Raw genomic sequence first — 24371 nt, forward strand, 5'->3', positions numbered from 1 at the left:
CAACATGGCCGCCACATGAATCGGATGGACAGCAGCGACCAATCAGGTGTCAGTGAGCAGTGCGCTGTGATTCAGACCCTGATGTTGTCTGCAGCTCGTTCACAGCTCAGACTTGAACCGTGAAAACAGCCGCTGACCGTTTATGGGTCCAATCAACACTCATTAACACCTGAGAGCTGCAGGTGGAATCAGCAAGGTACACCTCCTCTGATCACATGTAACGCCACACACATATCTGACTCCTCCTCCACACCTCCACACACACACACACACACACACAGAGTCAGTCCCTTCTGTGTGTGTGTCGGGGTCGTACCCTGCAGAGGGGGAGTGCTAACTGAAGAGGGGAGGACGGCTGGAGGACGGCTCCTCGTCGTTTGTCTGCAGCTCCAAATGCACACACTCTGAAAGAAGCTGCAGTGTGTCCCCCACAGTGTACTGGAGTGTGTGTGTCAAAGTGTGTTGGAGATACAAAGTGGACGGCAGCTGAATATTAAGTTGTTGTGTGACGGAGGATCAGCGAGGAGGAAGCTGCCAGCTCGAGGTAAGCCCTCTCAGCTCAGAACTGTCAGTGTGAAAGCTGCTGCTGGAGCTTCTGGACAAACTTTGTTCTGATTATTGTTCCTCTCAGTCTCAGAGCGAGTTTCCACTCTGCTGCTGTTCTCTCACACGCTCGCGTGCAGCAGGTACAGACTTCCTGACATCTCTGATTTGTGGGGGCTGCTGGATGTTTTCGTTGGCTCGCAGTTATTTTTGAGACATCTGCTCTGCTGCATGTCAGAAGGTGAGTTTCCATCACCTGTTTTTAAGTTAGAACGAGAAACCCAGAAACACTGAAGTGTAGTAACTTTGATTCATACTGACAAACTCAAACAGGACCAAACATGATGGAAAGATCATGTGACTTTAATGCCCACTGAGGCTTTGGCTCGAGTCCAGAGACGAGACATTACCAAAAACATCAAAATCAATATGAACAACAAACGGAAGAATAAATGTAAAAATCAATAAACTCAAAGATTTTAATACTCATCTACTTTCTTTTTCACCACCATCCTTTCTTCTTCTGTGGTGGTTTAATGGACTGATTGGATAATCAGCCTCTGACCTCTGACCTCTACAGGAAAATGGTGAATAATATTGGTTTTGTTTTTGTGGATTTTCCTAAAATTGAATCGATCATAAAGCTGACCTGTTCGATTCAGACTTTCCTGGATCAGCTTTGCATGATTCACAGTTCATAATAAGTCTTCTTTGTCTTATACCATTTAGCTCCTCCCTCTTTAAGCCAACTTTCTTCTGACTGGCTGCCATCAGGTGCGTTGGGCTACTAAAAGAATTGAAACACAGTGTTTAGAGCCTGTGGCTCACGGGGATTACTGCACATACACTGAACTCATTATTAGGAAAAAGTTTGATATGAACGTCCACCAGTGGAACAGGAGACATCTGACAGGAAGTGAGCTTTAAGACTGCCTCCACGGCTCCTGCCTAAGAATCCTCCCTCAGTGTGCTGCAAGTCCAGGGATGCTTATCTTGATATCCAGCAAAGATGAACTCTGTTTACAGTTCACGCTGCAGACTTTATTTCCCAAGAAGTAAAAAACACATTATAAAAACATACTCAGGACCAGCAATCCTCGACCAGTAACAGATGCTCCTCTGAGACTCTAATGGGACCATCATTTCCAAAATGCACATCATGCTTCATTCAGCACCTGAGGCCATTAAACTCTGCCCCGGGGCTTCCTCGCCAGTAGGGCATGACCAGAACACCTCACCCAGGAGGAGGCATCCTAATCAGATGCCTGAACCACCTTAGCTGCCTCCTTTTGATGTGGAGGAGCAGCGGCTCTACTCTGAGCCCCTCCTGAATGGCTGCACTCCTCACCCTATCTCAAAGGGAGAGGCCAGCCACCCTTCACAGAAAAGTAACATGTTCACACGGAACAACAAGATGTTGAAAATGCTGTAGTTCCCACGCCACAGGTCCCCAACCACAGGTTGGCAGTGTGGGCATAATTCAGTTCAATTCAATTTTATTTATATAGCGCCAAATCACAACAAACAGTCGCCTCAAGGCGCTTTGTATTGTGGGTAAAGACCCTACAATAATACAGAGAAAACCCAACAGTCAAAACGAGCCCCTATGAGCAGCACTTGGTGACAGTGGGAAGGAAAAACTCCCTTTAACAGGAAGAAACCTCCAGCAGAACCAGGCTCAGGGAGGGGGGGTCATCTGCTGAGGGGGGGGAGAGACAGGACAAAAGACATGCTGTGGAAGATGTCAGGGTGCCTGGGCCATGGACCCAGGATTGTTCAGTTTCAAGATGTTTGGGGGGGGTTCTCCCACTTTGTGTGATTTAGATTGTCTTTTCCCCCTTGTTTCCTCAGTTTTGTCACTGTCAGGTTCACATGTGTAGGTCTGTTACGTCACTTCCTGTTTTACTTTGGTAACCCTTTGCATTGTGAAGTTTGTATTCAGTTTTGCTTCCCCTTGTCTAGTTAGTGTGTTCTGTTCACCTGTTCTCCCCAGCTGTTTCTACTTTCCTCATTACCTCTTGTGTATTTATTGTCTGTGTCCTCCTCCTGTTCTTTGTAGTGTTCTCCCGCATGTTGTGTGAAGTACTTGCAGAAAGTGTTTGTTATTTTTGGCTGATGCCCTGCCAGCCATTTTTATTGTGTTTGTTTAGTTGTGGAAAACTCCAGCAATAAAAGATTTTTTTTTTGAGTTTCATCCTGCCACCGAGTCCTGCATCAGGATCCAATTTCTGCCGGTCACACAACGGTGTCCTGACAGAAGAGAGACAGAGATTAATAATAACTAATGATTAAATGCAGAGTGGGGTATAAACAGAGTAAAAAGAGGTGAATGAAAAGAAACACTCAGTGCATCATGGGAACCCCCCAGCAGCTACGCAGTACTCGACCCATGTAGCTAATATGTAAACAAGATAAAAAGAGGGTATTGTAGTACTAGGGGCGGGGCCTGGGTTCTTTAATTTATTGGCTTGCTGTACTAATCTGGATTGTAAGGAAATGACAGTTCCTACCATACAACACTTTGGAGGTGACAAAAATGTCTGTAAGATTATGGAAATTAAAAATGGAGCTTCCACTTAGTGGAGTACAACCCTCTGGCATCAAACCCCACTATGAACTGTTTTGTTATGCATCAATGAAACAGCTTTCTCTGAGTCAAACTTGTTAGCTATGGAAAAACCTTACAAGATAAATAACACACAGGCAACAATTATAACCCAAAAATATGGTCTTTAGTTAACAGAAATGTATATTTTCAATGCTCTTAAAGTTTCAGATAAACCAAAATAAAAGTGTCTCTTCAGGGCACCTTTAAACAATCCAAAATTACTTATGGAAACAATATTTTAAATCTCAGTAACCAAAGGACTCACACACATGCCTGTGGGCGTTGTGGTCTGAAACATACTGACCCTTTCACTTGCAAAGCAAGGATTCAAGGATTCTTTAGTGCCATTCCCATTATATTTACATGCAGTGGAACAAAGTTCTGTCCTCAGGTCCCAGTGTTGCCCATGTAGTAGTTATGACAGTTTTTCAAGTATATTAAAAAAGAAGAAATATCAATATAATTAACAATCAAGTAGAAAACAAAAAAATAAGCATGTGCAATGAGTTACTCACAACCCCTCGAGCAGTCAGGCATCAAAGCTGGGTAGTATTTAATTGTTGGCAACAATCAGGGGACCATTGAAGGGAATGATGAGCAGGTACTGCAACAATTGCTGCCTCCAGAACCAATTCCACGAAAGATGGCTGACCACTGGGTTCCTCTACGCTCTGCCAAGAAACAGAAAGTCAGAGGATAGCCTCCTGGCCTTTTACGTTAGCGAGCATATAAAATATCTCTCAGTCCGCTTACTTTATAAGCACTTCAGTTTAAATTACTCACAGTTTAAATTGGCCACAACTGTGAGTGGTTGTGTGTCCTAGTCAGATGCCTGAACCACCTCAACTGTCTCCTTTCGGTGTGGAGGAGCAGCATCTCTCCTCACCGTATCTCTAAGGGAGAGGCCAGCCAATCCTTCAGAGGAAGCTCATTTCTGCCACTTGTATTCACGATCTCATTCTTTCGGTCACTCCCAAAATCTCGTGACCATAGGTGACGGTAGGGATGTAGATTGACTGGTAAATCGACAGCTTTGCCTAAATTGTGTACTAACATCAAAAATTTCTGTCAGCTCCTGATTTAACATGACTCATGTATCTACTTTATTTAAAAACTGTAAATGAACTATCAGTTATTCAAACATTTTAAAATTAATTACTCTGGGCCGCAGTCATTTATAGATGGGACTACAGTTATGCAGATGATACTCAGCTTTACCTATCAATGAAGCCAGATGACGCACATCAATGAGTTAAACTGCAGGAATGTCTTAAAGACATTAAGGCCTGGATGACCTCTAATTTCCTGCTTCTAAATTCAGATCAAACTGAAGTTCTTGTACTCGGCCCCACAAATCTTAGAAACATGGTGTCTAACCAGATACTTACTCTGGATGGCATTACTTTGGCCTCCAGTAACACTGTGAGAAATCTTGGAGTGGGGTTTTTGTAGGGTTTGTAGCTCATTTTGCATTAATGTAAAAATTTTAATAGAAAAAAGCCGATTTATCAGCGTCATGATCCCTGGGTTTGGTGTTGTTTGTGTTGGGTTTGTAAAACACAAAAATATGGTCTTTAGTTAACAGAAATGAATATTTTCAGTGCCCTCACAGTTTCAGATAAACCAAAGTAAAAGTGTCTCTGTAGGGCACCTTTAAGCAATCAATAATTATTTATGGAAACAATATTTTAAATCTCAGTAACCAATGGACTCACACACACTCACACACTCATTCTGCAACACCATATCACAGTCCTGTGGGCGTTGAGGGGGGTTGGGTTTAGGGTAGGGTTGTTCCTTTATATTAATGTTCTGAGGTTCTCGGTTCTGTTCAGGGTGTCAGCTTTTCTTGTTCTCTTGGTGCATTCCTGCCTCTCTGATGTTTCTGGGATTTATACCCCCCCCCCGTCCCTTATTCCCTCGCAGCTGTGCTTCCGTGTTCTCGTTTGCCTATGGGTTTTGCACCCCTGAATCTGGACCTACCTTGTTTGTGTTGTTGTTTTGGAGAAACTTTGGCATTAACGCTGAATCAGAATTTAATCGCATTGTCCTCTTCCTGTGTTTGGGTCCGCCCCCGCCTGCCCCACACAGTCACTTTACGCCACTCAGTAATTGTTTACATGTCTTCCTCCTTGTTCTGCATGTGGTTGTTCAGCTCTCGTCCAGTAAATGCGATTAAACCTGTGAGCTGTCACAACGGCAAGCTGACTCTGTGGGCTGAAATGCGGAAACTCCATGTAACTCTGAATGGCAGAAAGGCTGTTTGACCTCTGACCTCAGCCGCAGGCTCCCGTTTAATGATGTGCGATGAAATGCTGGTGCCATGTCAGACTGATGAAACTCTCAGAAATATCACACACCCGGGACAGAATCCACGTCCTGCGTGTGTCCACAGCAACCAATCACCCCTCCCTTCCCCATCCTTTGACTCTGTTGCCATGGCAGCAGCTGCCCCCTGCAGGGGGAGTCGGTTTTCTCAGTGTTCCAGTTAGTGGATCATTCTGCCCCCAGGGGTTTAAAGTCCAACCTGTCAGAGCCGAGAGCCGCGAGACACCAACATCAAAGACGCTTTCAGAGCTCCTTCCTCTTCATCTTCCTGCCTGCCAGCAACAAATATTGAGAGCAGAGGAAAAAAGCAGCCCTTGGCTCTGATGTACTCGACCTCTGTCCGCTCCATCATCTCGTTTCCCGACACGTTTACCTTCCAGCACCCACATAAATACCCCCCAGATGTGTTTAAGGCTTCATGATGGGTGGAGTCCTGTTTGATTCCCACGTTAGACACACGGGAGCATCATCTCTGCAGGTCGACATCCATTTCTCACAAAGAAACCTGATGTAGTTAGTGTCCGTGCTGGTGAAAGCAGCAGACTGTATATCAAAGATGGACATCGCCACCAAATGAACCTAAACATCGAGAGTTAGTTGGTGACAAAAACACTTGCAGGCATTATTTACAGCTGGTTCTCCTTCGCAGCCCCTGAAGAACGAAGTAACTCTGATGAAAACAGTCAAAGTCGGAGGTGTGGATCTCCTTTGAGGCCTCGCGGTGGAGGCTGGAGGGCTCAGACCTGAACAGCAGCATCAGCAGCATGAAGCCAGCGAGAGGCTACATAAACGCAGAGATGCCTGCAGAGATGATTTATGCTGTGTGTGTTTGTGCTGCTGCGCCGTGCGAACTCACAACATGTAAATGGCAGTAAGTCAGGCAGTGACTGGATTTCAGAGCTGCGGTGCTGCATCCTTCGTATCTCCTCGCTGTTTTCTCAGTGCTGCAGCACAGCGGGTCATCTCAGACTGTGTGTGCAGAATAACACACATGCACACACACACAGGTTCTCTGCTGCAGATAATGAAGAAACAAGAGAAAGCTGAGGAGCTGGCGTGCTGCAGAGGGGAGGGTGTTAAAGCTTCCTCGCTGTTCAGAATGTTCCATTGTACCAGAACAGCCTGTGCTGATCACAACAGGTGTGAGCTTGCTGTGCTAAGAACAGGAAGTGTGTCTGTCACTTCTTTCAAACATGACGGGCACTGAAGCGTCGCTCATCGTGAAGTCGAGTGTTCAGTTCGAAGGAAGAATCCAGAATCAGTCAGCGGTCATAAAGCTGGCCTCAGTACTGAGCCAAGAAGAGCCGCCCCCCCGCTGAGCGTGGCCATGAATGATTACACCTGATTGGTTTATCAGATATCTGTGTGCTGCTGCTGCTGCTAAGGTTACATCAGGACCGGCAGGTGGAAGAAGTTCACCTTGATGACATGTCGTAAGAGGATCCGCTGGAACCTCAAATCCTTTCCTGAAACGAACCAACTGCAGGCTGAAAGGTGAAAATACGGAATGCTTCAAGGAATCTAAAATACCTAACAGCTGGAAATTAATTTGTTTTTAAATCAAAATAATAGAAAAAATATTTTTATACAATTAAAATATTGAAAAAACTGATAAAACTGAAAATAATAAAGACATAAAAAATTAAAGATAATTAAATTGAAGAATTAATAGAAATGCTACAGACAAACTGAATAAACTAAATAAACAATAATGAGCAATGATGTCAGACACAGGTGACTGTTGTGGGGGAAGGCTCCGCCCCCGCGAGGAGGCAGCAGCATTTGTGTTTTTAGTCAATGCGACTCATAAAATACCCTCGTAGAACAGCAGCACACGCTGAGTTTCCACAACACACCAAAACAAACACACGCTGGTGAGGTGTGCGTGGTTAGACTCAGGTGTGGCGAGAGGTGGGACTTCACGTCCACGTCTCCGCCCCCTGTCAGTGCCGCTTGCGCTCAAATGAACTGCTGGCTTATTTCCACAGAAACATTGTGAGCGCAGTGAGCGTGCGCAGTGAGTCAGCCTGCAGAGCTCGTGCTGTGTGTGTGTGTGTGTGTGTGTGTGTGTGTGTGTGTGTGTGTGTGTGTGTGTGTGTGTGCTGAAGCATAAAATCTGCCACCTGTTGCCATCTCTCCGACACACACTCCCCTCATTCTTCTCTTTCTCGAGCAAACAGGCGGAATAAAAGCCGTGTGTGTGCTGTGGTATGTCAGCCACACACTAATCCGGGCGTGTCGGTTCCTGTCTGCGCGGAGGCCGAGCTTGTCGGTGCAACTCGGGAAAAATGATCCCGCTCCTCTTTCCCGCCGCCTGCCAGTCGAGCGTGTGGGCAGAGCGGCCTGAGGCGCCGTCACTACAGCAACGGGCAGGAGAGAGGCCAGCTCAGAGCCACGAGCACCTGAAGAAGGAGGGGGAGGAAGCAGCAGGTAGGGAGTCATGTGACCGCGGATCCAGCTGCTCCAGCTGTGGGGTTAAAGCAAAGGAGCAGCGCATCACATCGTTGGTCCCCGCAGAGAAGTGGTGCAGTTTCTGTGTCAGGCTGGAAGCATGTTTCTTTCTGCTGTGAACGTTTAACACGGGCCTGACTCACTGTGGCGCCTCTGCTGGACGGCAGAGGGACTGCAGGATTTAGTGACGCTTCATCAGCACGCTGGTGTTTTCCTGGTACAGATGTATGTATATCTGAACATCTGCTGGACATCATTTCTGTTTTTAAATGAAAGTGAGTTTGTGTGTCTGTGTGCATGTACCACACATTTTCACCAGAAAACAGGAAGAGACTTTGACAGCAGAAGATGAGCTGCTGTCATGAAAAAAGAGAAGAGAAAGCAGCAGGCGTCCTACGAGCCACTGTCTGCTTTCAGTGAGAACTCAAAATACAAAGACTCCTCTAAGATCAACGAGAGGAGCCGAGTGACCCACGAGCCCAACAGAACAAACACCAGGATGTGCAGACACGTGCTCAGTCATCCTCGCTCCATGGACGGCTGCAGATGTGTCCTGCTGAGGCTCAGCCGTGAGGACGAAGGGGTTAAAGTGCAGTAAAATGTGGCGCTGCAGGCAGCGAGTCCTCAGAGGGCAACAGGAAGTCACAGAGGTGCCTCGGTGAGATGAGGCTCTGACTGATGGAGTGAAAATCACAGGTTTCCAACGTCAGTCAGGTTGTTTCTCGTGTCTTATTTTCCATCAACTGCTGTAACGTCTCTCAGAACGACACCCACCAAACCCACAGAAACTGCTGACTGCATCCAGGCAGAAGGAGGCGTCTGCAGCATTTCCGAGGAACAGCAAACACTGTTAGAGCTTCCATCAGCTCTTAAATGTTGAAGCTCTTCAGTTTAACAGGGAAACATGGATGGAGAGAAAAAGGCAGTTCTGTGTTTATTTGAAGACTTCATTTCTTTATCAGCTGATGTTTGTTTGGAGCTCCTCAGGGATCAACACTGGGTCCTCTTTTCTTTAATCAAGTCCATCCATTCATTTTCTTCCTCTAGTCTGAGTCCTGGTGGGAGCAGCCTAAGCAGGTATTCGAGACGTCCTTTTCTCAAGGTGCTACATGAGCTTCATGGTCTCGTCTGATGAGGATGTGAAGGAACGAGCTCCCTCCGGATGTCTGAGCTCATGACTCAAGGTTAGTCATAGACCTCGTAGAGCTCATGGCGAGAACATAGATTGATTCGTGAACGTACGTTTTTAATAAAAGGTGAATTATTTGGTTTTCGACTATTTCCAAATGATGACAAACATTTGCTGAATCATTTCCAAAGCAGGAAATTCATCCTGACAAGCAGCAGGTGGAGGCAGCTGACGGTCTCTGTTAGCTTCTTCATGAGCGTGTCTTCAGGAGAAGACCATTTCATTACCACAGCTTGCCCGCTGTCAGTGCGCGAACTGATCAGAGGAAGCGCCCACTCCCAGATACTCGTGGAGAAATTCCTCTGAGTGGCACAAACAGCAGGATGAGCTTTGACATTCCTCACATTCTCATCAGGTCCCAAACAACGATGAAACATTTCATTCACAGGAACCTCAGTAGCAACATGTTTGATGTTCTCGCACATGCAACAATGATGTCACAGCTGAAGCTGTTACACAACAATGACATCAGCACATGAGCAGAGAGTGAAGACACTGCAGCGGACACAGGAAGGACGTCCAGCAGGAATCTGCTCCACCTTAAACATTTAAGGCCATCGGGCTGCAGGAAGCCTCACTTCCTGGAGGCATGTCACCTTCTCTCAAAGATGGTGCTGATGGTCTGACCCTCCACGTTTCCTGTATGAACCATTAAAGACAGAAATGAAAGCATTAATATTAGGCAGCGGGATGTAGAAGCACATCTACGGCACCAACAGAAAGCACCACTTCCTGTAAAGTTCCTGTGCATCTTTAACCTGCAGTCTGAGCTCCACCTTCTCCTCACCTTCTTTTCATTGTCTGGATCTCTCCCATGCAGAGATCCAGAGCTCTTCTTTCAGACAAACAGATTTTCATGAGGGCAAACACCGGGGATACTGGGATATGTAGTCGTCCTCGTCCTCCTCCTGTGTCAGTTCCTGGAAGACGGTGACGGCCGGAGCTGCAGATTCATTGAAACGTGAGGACGGAGCTCTGCGGGCCGACACGCTGACATTTACTGCAGCAGCGTGTGACGGGTCAGACTGCAGCATTTCACTGTGAATGCAGACAGCAGTTCCAGCTGCGAGGAGCTTTCAGGTCTTCACCGAAGCTCAGATCAAACCTGCAGCTGTGCACTGAAATCAGCATGGAAACTAGAGTTTAGAGAAAAACTCAGATGAAATAAGAAGCATTGCTCTGCCCTTTTTAATCATACCTCCAAGTGGAGGAGAGCGGAGCTGTGAGTGAGCTCTGAGAGGCTGACACGGCGCTGCAGCCGCCTCATGGACGCCCACATCAAAGATAGAGAGCCGGTGAGCGCCGGCTGCTCGGGTTTCATGCGTGTTTGATGAGCAGCGTCTCAACTTCAACACATTTCAGCAGCGCCACAAACCTGCAGACACGTCTTTAAAAAGCTTCCAGGAGTCAAACCGAGGTCAGCCAGGGACGAGCAGCTGATCCCGAGTCACGCGGTTCTCGGGGTGCGAACGGGACGTTAGGCTCTGTGTTTGGCTGTTTTTCCGCTTCAGCTTCCTGTTTGGGTATTTCAGTGTTCTGCAGTTTGGGGGTTTTGTGCTGCATGTGGAGCCTGAGCCTCATCACTCTGGTAAAGCCTTCAGGCCTGCTTCCTCTGCTCCGGCTTCTACGCACAGTCCAATTCAGAGTTTTTGGAGTTTAAGCACTTCCGTGTGTTTTGTTTTCGGGTTCTCTGACTTCAGTTCGGTTCTCTTGTCATTTCCTGTTTTACTTTATCGGCGTCTCTGATGTCCATCTCTTACATCCTCCATGATTGTCCTTCTTGCCCGTGTCTCGGTCTCCCAGCTGCTTCTGCGTCCCCGATGACTTCCTGTCTTAAGACCATCCCGTCGTACTTCCTGTCTGTGGATTCACTTTCTTTCTGTATTTTGCATCAACCAAAATAAAACATTTGTTTCTTTGTCTCTGTGTAGTCAAAATGTGACTCTTTTTAGCTACTGTGGATTGTGTGAATCTTTAGTCTCTCTGTGCTTGTGAATTTGGGGCACCTGAACGCTCTCACCTTTACCTGCCCTGTGGATCTTGTTGAGCCTTTTCTTTGCACAGCAGTGGTGCTCGGGAGGTTTCAGGTGTTTGTGCTGCACAGACGTTTCAGAAACAGCTGATTCAGATACTGGAGGTGGGTCATAAAACTGTTAGACCTTTTATTCTGAAAGGACTTGCCTGTCTGCTTCCTGGATGTATGCTGACTGTGTGGCATATAAACAGGAAACAGCTGTGAGCAGGCCACCAGAAAATAAAAGCTGATGTGGTTCCTACCTGGGTCCCGGACCTGGTTTTCCACCTGGTTCAGGCTTTGATGGGATGATGACCGCTCAAGTGAGTCGGCGTCTTCCAGGTTAAGACACCGACTGGCTCGGCAGCGTTTCAGTCTGAGCTTTCAGAGGCTGCAGGTCACGTGCTCTGCTCTGTCTTCTGTTTCAGGCCCTCATCTGACGACAACATGGCGGCATCCAGAACCGCGGCCGCCCTGCTGCTCCTGAGCTGCTGCATCCTCCTCGTTCTCATCGGCCCGCCCTGCGCATGTCAAGGTAGGTCATGTGATCGCACCCTCACCTGCTCTGCACTAATCAGACCTGATTCTGCAAACCGCTGCTTTAAAGTTCAGAATGGAGTTACTGAGCTCATATTCACGTTCTGGAGGATAAAACTAAAATATAACTTTGAGATCTGTTTATAGAATATTATAACAGCAGAATCAATAAATGCCAACTTTAAAACATTCATCTTCACTCGTCTGGATCATTGTGGCAGCTGCAGACCTTCTCAGAGCTCCAACACAGGAAGCAGGTTTCAGCCTGCAGCTTCACTGCATATGCTCAGAAGGTGATCAGAGAGGTCAGGTCTGTGATGCTCGCAGAGACGCTCCACACAAACCTCCCAAAACAAACCTCCGACTCATGCAGGCAGTTTATAAACGTACTCCCTGTTAACCTGTTGCAGGAGCTTAGTGTGTGTCAGCCAGACCTCACCTGGAGGGTCAGGAGTGGGGTGAGAGGGTGAGAATGGGGGTGTATGGGGTAAGTGACTCTGCTGACCTCTGACCTCCTCAGAGGAGCAGAGGCTGTGAAAGCATCACCTGAACCCCTCCAGCCCCATTTAAAGGCTCATTCCGCCACTTTGCTATGAAATACTTTTACTTTACATTATCTCAAACCATTTCTTCATGTACAACACTGTGCAAAAGTCTTGAGCGCCCCCCCATTTCTTTTTATGTTGCAGGAAAATGGCACACAGGTGCAGCGATGTAATGAAACCAGCGATAGTCTGCACGATTCCCACCAGCTTGAAACTCAATGTTTAAAGTTTAGACTTCAAACTTCCATCAGTTCAATCTTCAAGTTAAAATGACCATAAACACTGCTGTGTCCACGAGCTCAGTCGGGTCAGCGTGACCTAAACGTCATCATCAGACACCGAGCGTGAGGCTCGGCTCTGAGCGCTTCCTTTCATCACTGTTTTAAACTTGTTCAGCTGATGAGGTCTGATAAGATTTCAAATTAAGTCTAATCATAGCCTCTTAGTTCCTTTTATATGGCAGGCTAGACCCTCCCATTTTGATTGACACCTCTTTCGGCCAGTCATCTAACTGGCTGCACCAAATCACCTGACAAACCTATGTGACGCCCTCTGAGTATTATTGACTCTGGGAAACCCATTTCTTAACATGATTGGCCAAATGAGGAGTCACTCAAAATGGGAGCGTCCAGCCTGCCATATAAAATGCTCTTCATACGGCCTGCAGGGGAGACGTGGCCAGTTAATAGGCTATGAAATGGGTTGTTCAGAGCCAATAATAACCAGAGGGCGTTATGTAGTTTTTTTCAGGTGATTTTGGTGCTGCCAGTTAAAAGGTTAATGAAGTTGCATCACTGATATTACAACAGCACGATTACTTTAATGTGCCTGTTAGTCTGAGATACGACCACCGAGGGGGATCTGACAGTTTTTCATTTCTGAAAATGACACAAATATTCTTCTGTGGACGACTCATGAAGGAAGCTCCACACCAGGAAACACCTGGAGATAAAATGAAGGAATTAACGAGCTAATTACTGTGATGGTGAAACAGCCTCTAATGTTTCCTCCTCTGGAGGAGATCCGAATAAGAAGGCTCTGATTGATCTGACCTTCACCTGAAGCTTCCCATAGACCAGTACTTCTCAAATAGTGGGGCTCGCCCCCTTTGGGGGGCACAGTGCGCTACCAGGGGGGGCACGTCTGACCCCAGGGAACATGCTTTTTTTTGCCGTACTAGAATTAAGTGTAATTGCACATCCACTACAGTAGGTGGCAGTGGCGCTCTCATTGACAGAGTGTGCGCAGTAAGTAATAGGTCTATGGTGTACGGCAGGGGTCTCCAAACTTGCGGCTCGTGGACCGCATCCGGCCACGCCCACGTCCGGTCCGCGAATTGATGTCAAAAATAACATACAGTTTGGCCCTTTAAGTTACTTTTTTGACATTTCGCCTTCCCCTCCAATTAAGAGGGTTAAGCGCAAGTTTGGAGACCCCTGGTGTACGGTTTTTTTGCCCACTCAGAGCATAGAGCAGGCTCCGCCCTGACTATTTATAGACGTGGCAGAGAGAGGGGGCGGCACAAAAGGTTTTCTTCTTCCTGGGGGGGCACAACAGAAAATAATTGAGAAGCACTGCCATAGACGCTTTTTATCAAAGGTTTCAAACTGAATAAAGAGCGAGGCCAAACGAACCCCAAACCCTCAGCAAGGAGGTGCAGTGATGACAAACTGCCATTACTGAAATGTGTGGAAATGAAAGACATTTAACAACAGCAGGAAATCCAACAGGAGAAACTGGAAACATTTACCCATGAATTCAAACTGGAATTTTAGCTTTCACATTCAGACAGATGAGGCATGTTTATTTCAGCTGAGATAGTTTTTATTCTTGATGAAGTCATTTTAGAGCTGAGCTGAAGGCCGATGTTTTCGGTCCAATTGTGAAGATGACGGTCAGAATACGCCGATTTTTCTGTCTTGACTAAAATGATGTTTGGAGTTTCTCAGGGATCAGGTCTGGGTCCTCCTTTCTTCTTATTACCTCTGCCAAGGAGGTTTGTAATTGGTTCATTTTGTCAAGATTTAAAAGTTCCCAGATTTATTTTAGGAGGATCCAGGAATTTTGGAGGCATTCCTTAATGCGGTGAGATAGAATGTAACGAGGCTTTTGAGGTAACCTCATTACAAATCCACATTAAAGTGACAGAACCAGAAGGAAATATCTCACACTGATCCAGGTCCAAGCCTCCTCCTGGATCCAGGACATTTCCAGCCTGGGTGGAGTCACACTGACCTCTGTTTGCCCCCCCTTCTGAATGGAAGGTTAAGGTTGGTGCAGGCATTGTGAGGAATCATTCCCTAAACTGGAAGTCTGAGTGTTCCCGGCAGCTGAGGTTCTTCAGTCAGACCGTGTGTTGGGAGCAGGCTGGACTTTGGTGTTTGTTCTGCTCGGATTCTGCTTTAAGCTGCAGTTCTTCACAGGAAACAGCTGTTTTATTCATATCCAACAGCTCAAGCAACCAGAATTATGGTCTGCATGCTGAGCCCGGCATGTTTGCTTTGCCAAGATTCCTCTTTCCTGCCATTATTGATTATTGATCACTGGCGTAATGCAGTTCAGCTATGCTGGAGCTGACGGGCAGGAAAAGAGTGAAAAACCTAACCCTAACCCTGCTCCCAACAAAAATGGAACCAATAGTATGTATATATTGTATAGTAATACATAGTTTAATGTCATTTCCTGTAGTTATAATCCTGTACAGTATATATTATTTTATTATTAATAGTAGTGTTGTTAATCTTGTCCTGTTGTGTTTTGACATTTTTGCTGCGGTTACACCTAAATTTCCCCTTTGCGGGACAATAAAGGCTGTTTCTTCTTCTTCTACTTAAAACTGATCAGATATGAATTATTATTCATATCCGTCATTCTCAACTCAGACAAACACTTCCTGGGTTATTTCCAGCGTCTCTAAAGAACAGGGCCATAAATCTTCCTCCTCTGTCATGGCCGGACGGACGGATTCTCACTGAGCGCGCTCCGAGGTGCTCGGCAGCTTATTGTTCCCGTTAATCCGGGCTCTCCCAGCTGTCAGGTCGAGCCTCCCTCGCTGTTGTCTGACTCGTCTCAGATGACTCTCTGCATCTCCCAGCTGTTGCTGCAGTTATGTGAGGCTCGCCTGGCGTTCCCGGCAGCATTCCTAGAACAGCTTTTGGATTTTTGTTTTAGGGTTAAAAAAAAAACACATCCTGTCACCACATTTATATTAAACAGGTTCTTATATGATCCCAGAGTCACAATGCAGTAAAAATACATCATAACAAACTCAGCTGTAAAACTTTTTAAAATGTAACTATAAATATTTAATGTTATCAAACACCAGCAGGAGCTCTGCAGGTTCAAATGAATTACAATAAAAAATAGAAATCAACAGAAATGAGTGTATGATGTAATGATTAGGAATGATGATGTAATGATATTTTCATACATATTCAAACAGAGGGAAGCTGGGTGGGTTTACCTGTCCTCACCTGTGGCCACGAGCTCTCAGATGCCTCTGCAGGCCTCAGAGGAGGTGTTTCACCCCCCTCTGGCAAGAGACCCAGGCCAGACCAGGACATGTTGGACAGATAATATCTCAGAGGGAGATCTGGAAAACTGTAGGAATATGGGAATCCACATACTGAAATATCTTTGCTCTGGATGAGTTAATGTCTTCATCTTCAGGATGAAGGTTTAGGTTTGAAATCTTTAGGACTGCTGATCCAGGGTCAGATGCACACCGTGACCTTCTCTGTCTCAGCTGTCAGGATGGATTTCAGAGTTTCAGGTCTCTGGTGGGACGTTAACAGCCAGCAGTTTGACCTGTGGCAGCCGCTGGGGCACGTGGAGCTCGTTATTATCCTCTCTGTCTCCAGGATTCCAGCGGACACTCAAGTCACCTCATCGGGGTCACACGGAGGTCATAGGTCACAGTGTGCAGTCTAAACATGAAGCTAATAGCTCAGGTCCTCTGGAGGGATGAAGCTCAAATATAAAATGGATGAAGTGAAACCTCTGCAGAGAACGTAGCCATAGAGACTAAAACTGTAAACATGAAAGTTTTAACATGGGAGTCTATCACTGTGGTGCCTCTGCTGGACGGCAGAGGAACTGCAGCTTTTGGTGCTTTGTTGTCTTTATCTAACCCTGAAGGTCAAAGTGACTTTCACTGCTAAGAAGCCCAACCACATCATTCACTGATAGTGAAAATGATGGGTCGATGAGGAGCAGTGATCTAGGCCTGAGGTTTGGGGAGGACCTCACTGAGGGTGGTGGCTCCCGGGCCGGGCAGAGAAGGCCCAGCAGAAAAATGAGTTTGTTGTAGATCTTACAGGTTGTTGTGGGTGTATAACTGAAAGACTTTCAAAGACAAGTCAAAAAAATAACTGTAGATGATCAGATGGTCCCTGCAGCTCCCTGCAGATATCGCAGGTCTGCCTCTGTGGGCTCCGATGTAGGGCAGGAAGACTTTTGGAAATACACAACTGGAAGTCTGAAGTGTTTGAGCTGAAGAAGAATTTTCACCTCACTTCAGCTCCGACAGCTGGTGGGCAGTCTCAGGTGTTTAACCTCCTGACATGTCCAGGTGAGTCTGGACCAGCATCGAGTTGAGAGCCCTGTAACGGATGACGGAGACCCTCCTGGAAGAGGAGAGGATGTTAGAGAGAAAAGCTGCCCTGGGTTCCAGCTGCAGGGTTGGAGGTTGGAGGTTAAGGTTACGTTGGAGGTTCAGAACAGGTTCACGTTTGGAAGAAGAGTTAAAAACCAGACACACAATCTGTTCAGTGTTGGTGGAAATGACTGAATAATTAATAATAATAATTAATCCTGGAGACAGGTCGAGCTCTGAGATCAGCTGAAGGTGCTGAAGTCATTAATTTACCTGCCACACCTCAACAGCGTAGCGTCAACTGAATGCAGCCGCTCTCTGGCTGCTGTTTTCCTTCTTCCTGCTCTCTGCTGATTGGCTGTGAACACTTACCTGCGTGCAGATACAGCACATTGTCTCAGCACAGGCATCCTCATCATCATCAGCGGTTCTGTTTTCAGTCTCCGTTTCATAGGTTCAATTAGCTTAGGGGAGGAGCCTGAGTCTGATGGTCAGATGTGTGGTTGGCTGAATGGAGACAGCTCCGGTCCTCCTTATTGATCTTGGTATGTTTATATGATTGACGGCTGATCACACTGTTACCTCTGCAGCAGCTCGTGTTTCTCGAAGTGTCTGTCTGTACACACAATAACTCAAAAAGTTTTAAATGAATTCTGATCAAACCTTGTAGGGGTGCAGAGGTCAGAGGTCATGTTAATGATCCATTAAAATTTGGCTCCCATTCATCGAGGTCTCTAAGGTCAGCTCCATGATTTATTGATCCAAAACAGACAAAAAGTCCTTTAATTTAGAAACCGTGATTCTTAGTGTGCAAACAGAAAATACAGTATAAAGGTTTAAAAAATCACTGTCATGGTCCAGGGTCCTTTTGACCCTGGGTGTTTTGTTTTTGCTTTGTTTGTCTGTTCTGGGTTTCTTTTGTTGTGGGGTTTGATCATGTTTTGATTTTTCTAGTTCCTTGTGTTCTGTGTCAAGGCTGCGTCTTTGTTCCCTTGTCACACTTCCTGTTTTATTTTGACAGTCATCTGGTCCCTGTGTGTTGTGTTCAGTTTTTCTTCCCCTTGTCTCGTCAAGGTATTTTGGTTCACCTGTGCTCCCTGCCGTTTCCGCTTCCCTCATTATCCCGTGGTGTATTTAAGTCCTGTGTTTCCTCTGCTTGTTGTCGTGTCGTTGTTGGTGTACCCGTGTGCTCTTGTCAAGCCTTGCTTTGTTTTTGGATTACGTTCGGCTCTCAGGAGGATTTTGTTTTCATCAATAAACACTTTTTAGTTATGTCTGTCTCTTGAGTCCTGCAACTGGGTCCATCCATGACACCATGACAGTCACATTTGACCTCTGACCTCACGTTCACATCTGCCTTTGTCTTTAAAGAAGGTGTCAGGACAAATAATGAATCTGCAGCAATAATAAAAAGTAATTATACTTAAAGTGATGTCAGGTATATTAAAAAGGGTTCAACAGGTTGGATAACAAAAGGCTGCAGTTTGTTTTTGCTGCATTACAAACGTGTTAAAGTTTTTAAAAAAAACAAAGAAAAGTAAAAATCTACCAACTCCCCTTAAAGGAGGCGCTGCTGAGAGCGAGCTGCTGCCTCTTTATTACACATGCTGAAGAACATCCTTTATATGAGGATATTAGCAGAATAATACAGCTTTCTAACACAGTTCTTTGGGTCTTTTCTGCTAATATTGCATCAGTGAATCTTCTGGAAATGAAAAGCTCGTTCTGCACAAACTGTCCCTGCAGGTTTTTCAAACAGACTGAAAGCCTTCTGATTGGTGTGTGTCTATAACCTGATTCTCTTCCTGCAGAGAGCGACTGCAGCTGTAACATCACCAACAGCCGCTGTGACGAGTTTGGAGTTTGCAGGTGACACATCAAATACTTCAATCAGTCGATTAATCAATCACTAACTGATCAATGTCACAGCTCCCTGGTAGCCCCTGGTTGTCTACAGGAGTATTTTATTTCTCTCTTGACCTTTGGAGGCAGGATGGATCTGATTCACCTGCTTTAGAGAAACAGGTCGTGTTGTTTCTCTTATCATAGATTATACACTGATCAGCCATAACATGATGACCACTATGTTGATATTATGTTGGTCCCCCTGACCCCTTGGAGCACTTTGGTAAATACTGACCCCTGCAGACCAGGAATAGCCCACAGGAGGAGCAGTTTGGAGACCCAGTCATCTAACCATCAGTTTGTCCTGCTTCTAACATCAACTTTGAGGACAAAATGCTCACTTGCTCCCTGATAGATCCCACCCACTACCTGGAGCCATGATGGAGAGATAGTCAGTGTGATCCACTTCACCTGTCAGTGCTCATCATGTTATGCCTGATCGGTGTATTTGTGTTTTATTTTATTGACCTTCCACGTGACTCTAATGCTCTCTGGCCCTAATGTCTCTTTGCTTCCTTCCTGTTTGTAGGTGTGACCCTGGCTGGGACGGCGACCTATGCGACCACTGCGTGCCGATGCCTGGCTGCGTGCACGGTTCCTGTGAGCAGCCATGGCAGTGCACCTGTGATCCAGGGTGGGGAGGGCGCTTCTGTGATAAAGGTCAGAGGTCACCAGTGCATTAATGTCTCCATAACCTCACATTTCACATTCAGTTGGGTTATCTCACAGCAGGCAGAACAGTGTTGTGTAGCGTTGTGTGGCTGTATTCAATTCAATTCAGTTTTATTTATATAGCAGCAAATCACAGTCATCTCAAGGAGCTTTATAGTGTAAGAGGGTGTCTGTCTCCTGAATCCAAGCTGGGAGCTGGTTCCACAGAGGAGGGGCCTGAAAGCTGAAGGCTCTGCCTCCCATTCTACTCTTAAGTATCCTAGGACCGTGCGCCTGGGTGGCTTAGTGGTGAAGCCGGCGACCGCATACATATGCCGCGTTGCAGTGTGGGCGGCGCGAGTACACATCCCGGCCCGTTGCCAATTTGCCTACGTGTCTTCCCCTGTATCTTTCCCCCATTTCCTGTCTCTCTCCACTGATGATAAAAGCTGCTGTGGCCAAAAATGCAAAAAAAAAAAAAAAAAGTATCCTAGGAACCACAAGTAAGCCAGCAGTCTGAGAGCGAAGTGCTCTGTTGGGGTGAGGAAGGCTCCCCATTAGGCACCATGTTTCTAAGATTTGTGGGGCAGAGTACAAGAACTTTAGTTTGATCTGAATTTAGAAGCAGGAACTTAGAGGTCATCTAGGCCTTTATGTCTTTAAGACATTCCTGCAGTTTAACTAATTGATGTGTGTCATCTGGCTTCATTGAATGAATGAATGAATAAATGAATGAGTTTATTGCCATGTGGGTGAACAAGTTCACACATTGGAAATTGCAGTTACAGAACACCATCCAAGAATACACAAAACACAACACACATGGGGAGATATGTGTCCTGGGGTCATGCAGCCGACTTGCAGCGCTACCTTTGGCAGGAGGAGAAAACAACACATCATGGGGAAGTTAGGTTAAAAAAAAGTCATCTGGTACAGTGCTCAAAAAGAGCACTATACCAGGGTCCAAAAAAACCACCTTAGCAAAGCATTTGCACATGTAAAGCTAGGACAGCGGCGGTAGGTGAGGTCAGGTCAGGAGGGAATGCAGACGGAGACGAGAGGTGGGGGCATTGTGGAGCCAGATGCCAGGTTCCAGCCAAAACAGTTCGCTGATAGTGGTGGAATTTCATCAGCGGCCGTGGTACACCAGACCCAGCTTCACAAATCACAACGCGGAGTGGGGGGAAGAGCAGCCGCACACAGAGCCCTGGAGAGAGATATGGTTGCCAACCCAAGGCCGGCAGGGGAGCCGAATTCCTGATAACAAATGTTGTTTTGGAACAGGCTGCTTGTTTTTCCAACAGCCTTCAGTCTTACTGGGAAACCATTCAAAAATCCAATATTCCAAATTCGTTGATTGCCGTCCTCACTGTGCAGAACCGAACTATATCTCCTGATCTAACCCCTCTCGCCTGCGAGCCCGCTAATCTTGCGGCTCAGGTCCACCAGGCTTTGAGTCTGAGTTTGTACGGCTCTGCTCAGCCCTTCCACCTGGGTCGGCAGCCTCTGCAGATGTCGAACCGCCGTCCAGATTTTCTTAATTTGCCAGTAAAGCAGGTATCCACCGAGCCCAAACAGAGAAGATACCGCTACCAAAAGGCCGAATATATATGCGTCTTCCACGTCTTCCACTCCAAGGGCCGAGAAGCACACCGGTCTCCACGAGCTCCAAGAGTCGATGACGTATCCAACCGGGTCTGTTCCACTCGGACACGCAGGCTCCCCTGTCCCGGATCTCATAGTGGAAAAAATTCGATCAATGATGGAGAATGCCCAGTTTGCCAGATCCATGGTTCAATCTTGTTCTTATTCGGACAGTGTGTAAAAGACGCTCTCACAGCAAGCAGCAAGCGGAGCGATGGGGAGGGCAGGGAGAGAGAGATAGTGCGACCATCTCCGACAAGAGCAGGAAGAGAAATTGATAGATTGATAGATAAAGCTGAGTATCATCTGCATAACAATGAAAATTGATGCAGTGCTTTCTAATAATACTGCCTAAGGGAAGCATGTATAATGTAAATAAAATTGGTCCTAGCACAGAACCCTGTGGAACTCCATAATTAACCTTAGTGTGTGAAGAAGTCTCCCCATTTACATGAACAAATTGGAGTCTATGAGAAAAATATGGTTCAAACCACTGCAGTGCAGTACCTTTAATACCTATAGTATGCTCTAATCTCTGTAATAAAATGTTATGGTCAACAGTATCAAAAGCTGCACTGAGGTCCAACAGGACAAGCACAGAGATGAGTCCACTGTCAGAGGCTGTAAGAAGATCATTGGTAACCTTCACTAATGCTGTTTCTGTACTGTGATGAATTCTGAAACCTGACTGAAACTCTTCAGATAAACAGCTGGGTCAGTGATGGCTTTTTCAGTAATGGTTTAATTACTTCCACTTTAAAGGCCTGTGGCATGTAGCCTGTTAATACTTCCTGAGCCAGCTGTCAGTAGATAAAAGTTGGTACTGAAACTGAACAAAGGTTTTTCTCTGTTACTAACAAATATTTGAGAGCAGAAATGAAATCAAATGAAGCAGATGTTTGAAGTCTTCCATGTTTCTGAGCAGTGCTGCAGCTCATCTGTCTCCTGTCGTCTCTCAGACCTGAACGTGTGCTTGCAGCAGCAGCCGTGTCAGAACGGAGCTACCTGTGTGATGCAGGACAGCGGCGACTTCACCTGTCTGTGTCCCAAAGGTTTCCACGGCCCCAGCTGCCAGCAGAGAACCGGACCGTGTCACCAGAGGAGGTTTGAGCTTCTTTAATTGTTGTGAAGCCATCAATGATCCCATAGAGTACACACACTGCAGATTACTCATTCAGATCAGCTCCAGCTGCTGGGCTGGACCATCCAACAGAGATGGTCTCGATGCATTAACCAGCTAAAAATGATTTTTTATTTTTTAGGTTAGTTTGGTCAGATTAATCTTATAACGTATATTTATAGTCACAGATTACTGAATGCATGGAGAGCTGAAACAGAATAATCAGCAGCAACAATCAGCTCGTGTTAGAAGGAGACACCCATTTTACTGCTATGACCATCCACCTGTCAGTCAAAGAGGCCACGCCCCTAATAATGCAAACTTAAACAGGTGAGTTATAGAAACATCCTCCCCGTACAGCTGTTACGAAGGGGGAAATAGCCCCAGAGATCAAAGCAGTTTCTGTATCAGGATGTAAACATGTTTATTTCTGCTGGAAGGTTTTAACATGGGAGTCTATGGGGACTGACTCACTGTGGCGCCCCTGCTGGACGGCAGAGGAACTGCAGGTTTTGGTGCTTCCTATTTCAGACCTGGACATTGATGTTTGCTGCAGACCTGCTGGTTTTCTCATCTTTCTTCTTCTCTGTCTGCAGGTCTCCATGTAAAAATGGCGGTCTCTGCGAGGACGCCGATGGTTTCGCGGTAGAGGTGACGTGTCGCTGCCTGGCAGGCTTCACAGGACTGCGCTGTGAGACCAACATCGATGACTGTCTCATGAAGCCGTGTGCCAACAGCGCCACATGCATAGATGGCATCAACCGTTTCTCGTGCGTCTGCCCCGCAGGGTTTAGCGGACGCTTCTGCACTGTCAATCTGGACGATTGCGACAGCCAGCCCTGTCTGAATGGGGGACGCTGCCTCGACCGAGCTGGCGGCTTCCGCTGCATCTGCCGGCCTGGTTTCACAGGAGCCACCTGCGAGGCACCGCCGCCGAGCAGCAACACCCGCAAACCCGGCTGGACGACGGTAGGGTGGGAGGGAGGAGGTGGAGGACAGAGTCAGAGGATAACCACCAGCAGCGGTGGCAGGAACACCAGTCACAGTGACAACCTGCTGAAGGTGACGGTGAGCGAGCGCAGTGGTGCCGGCCTGTCCGAGGTGCAGCTCATCATCATACTGGTGCTGGCAGGGGTGACGCTTACCGTGGTGGTCCTGACCACCACCCTTGTTCTGCAGGGTCACCACAGGAACTGTGGCCACACTCCCTGCTGGTCCTCTGTGAGTTTATTATCATCATCATCATCATCACAGAGAGGACAGAAAAGCCACCAGCGAGCACAGCGGGTCGAGGAGGAAGGACAGATTAGCTTTCTGAGCGCAGCAGAACCAGAGAAGAAGAAACTCAACACAGAGGTCACGCTCCACGTGCCTCAGGGTCAGGCCTAAACTCCCAGCATGCATCTGAACCATGACATCATCAGTGGTGTCACGTGACCAGACTGAATGGCTAATTTAAACCCCGCCTGCATTCACCAGAGTGCAGTCAGCTCTGAGGGGGTGGAAGCTGTTATTTTGAAAAGGTCATTATAAACTGAAGCTTTATTTTATAAATCAATAATTTAACAATAAATTTCTTATAATCACCTGGAAAATAAAATCATATTATCTGTGTGTAGATTGAATTTGAAATGATTGAAACTGACATCGGTCCACACTCAGCAACACAAAATAAAACATTTAAAAATGTTTCAAACTGTGCTGCTCAGCTCTGCCTCTTTCTTCCCAGAGCAGCTCTCTATGATTCCCAGTTCAGCATGAGCCTCCTCTGTCTGATCCTGAGACTCACTGCAGCCCCGCAGCACATCCTCAGTCTGAAACAAGCTGTTTTAGCTCCTCCCCCTTTAAGACAGCTGTCTCCTGATTTGTCAGCTTCTAGAAGCCTGCCAAGGGGCAGCAGTGTAAAATATTTAATGTGTTTTCTACGGAGGACCAAAACTGCCAAATTACCCGCCAAACATAAATGACAGAATAAATAAAAATTTGGTCCTCCTCGGTGTTTGCACATAGCCGTGGGTTACTGAGTGAAGACTGATGGGAAATGACCACAGTTTGATCTTTTAAATGAAGTCTACTCACATTAAAGTGAAGTATGAATATGTTATGACTTTATATGTATATAAAAGTGTTTATTTATTGTATTGTGTATATGTATGTGTGCTCAGCACAGCTGTCAAACCTCACCATGTTAGAGGAAACAGACCGAAGGTGCTGATGTTCTTCACACAGACATTAAACGTGT

At 46.4% G+C, this 24371-nt stretch overlaps 1 protein-coding gene across 3 annotated transcripts; it reads left to right on the forward strand.

Annotated features, from left to right (window-relative positions):
* Nucleotides 1–367: 367 nt before the first annotated feature.
* Nucleotides 368–24371, forward strand: dlk2 (delta-like 2 homolog (Drosophila)). 3 transcript variants are annotated; one of them, XM_030747906.1, is made up of 7 exons: nt 368–544; nt 632–784; nt 11562–11668; nt 18621–18678; nt 19244–19374; nt 21969–22113; nt 22726–24371. In XM_030747906.1, exons 3-7 carry the CDS (start codon nt 11581–11583, stop codon nt 23516–23518), a joined length of 1215 nt encoding a protein of 404 aa, XP_030603766.1. In that variant the 5' UTR covers nt 368–544; nt 632–784; nt 11562–11580; the 3' UTR covers nt 23519–24371. The 3 variants fall into 3 exon arrangements, with proteins under 3 accessions (XP_030603766.1, XP_030603767.1, XP_030603764.1); XM_030747907.1 differs by lacking the exon at nt 632–784; XM_030747904.1 differs by lacking the exons at nt 368–544; nt 632–784 and adding an exon at nt 7855–8155.

This window comes from Archocentrus centrarchus, chromosome 15 (genome assembly GCF_007364275.1).
Source record: "Archocentrus centrarchus isolate MPI-CPG fArcCen1 chromosome 15, fArcCen1, whole genome shotgun sequence".
NCBI classification, from domain to species: domain Eukaryota; kingdom Metazoa; phylum Chordata; class Actinopteri; order Cichliformes; family Cichlidae; genus Archocentrus; species Archocentrus centrarchus.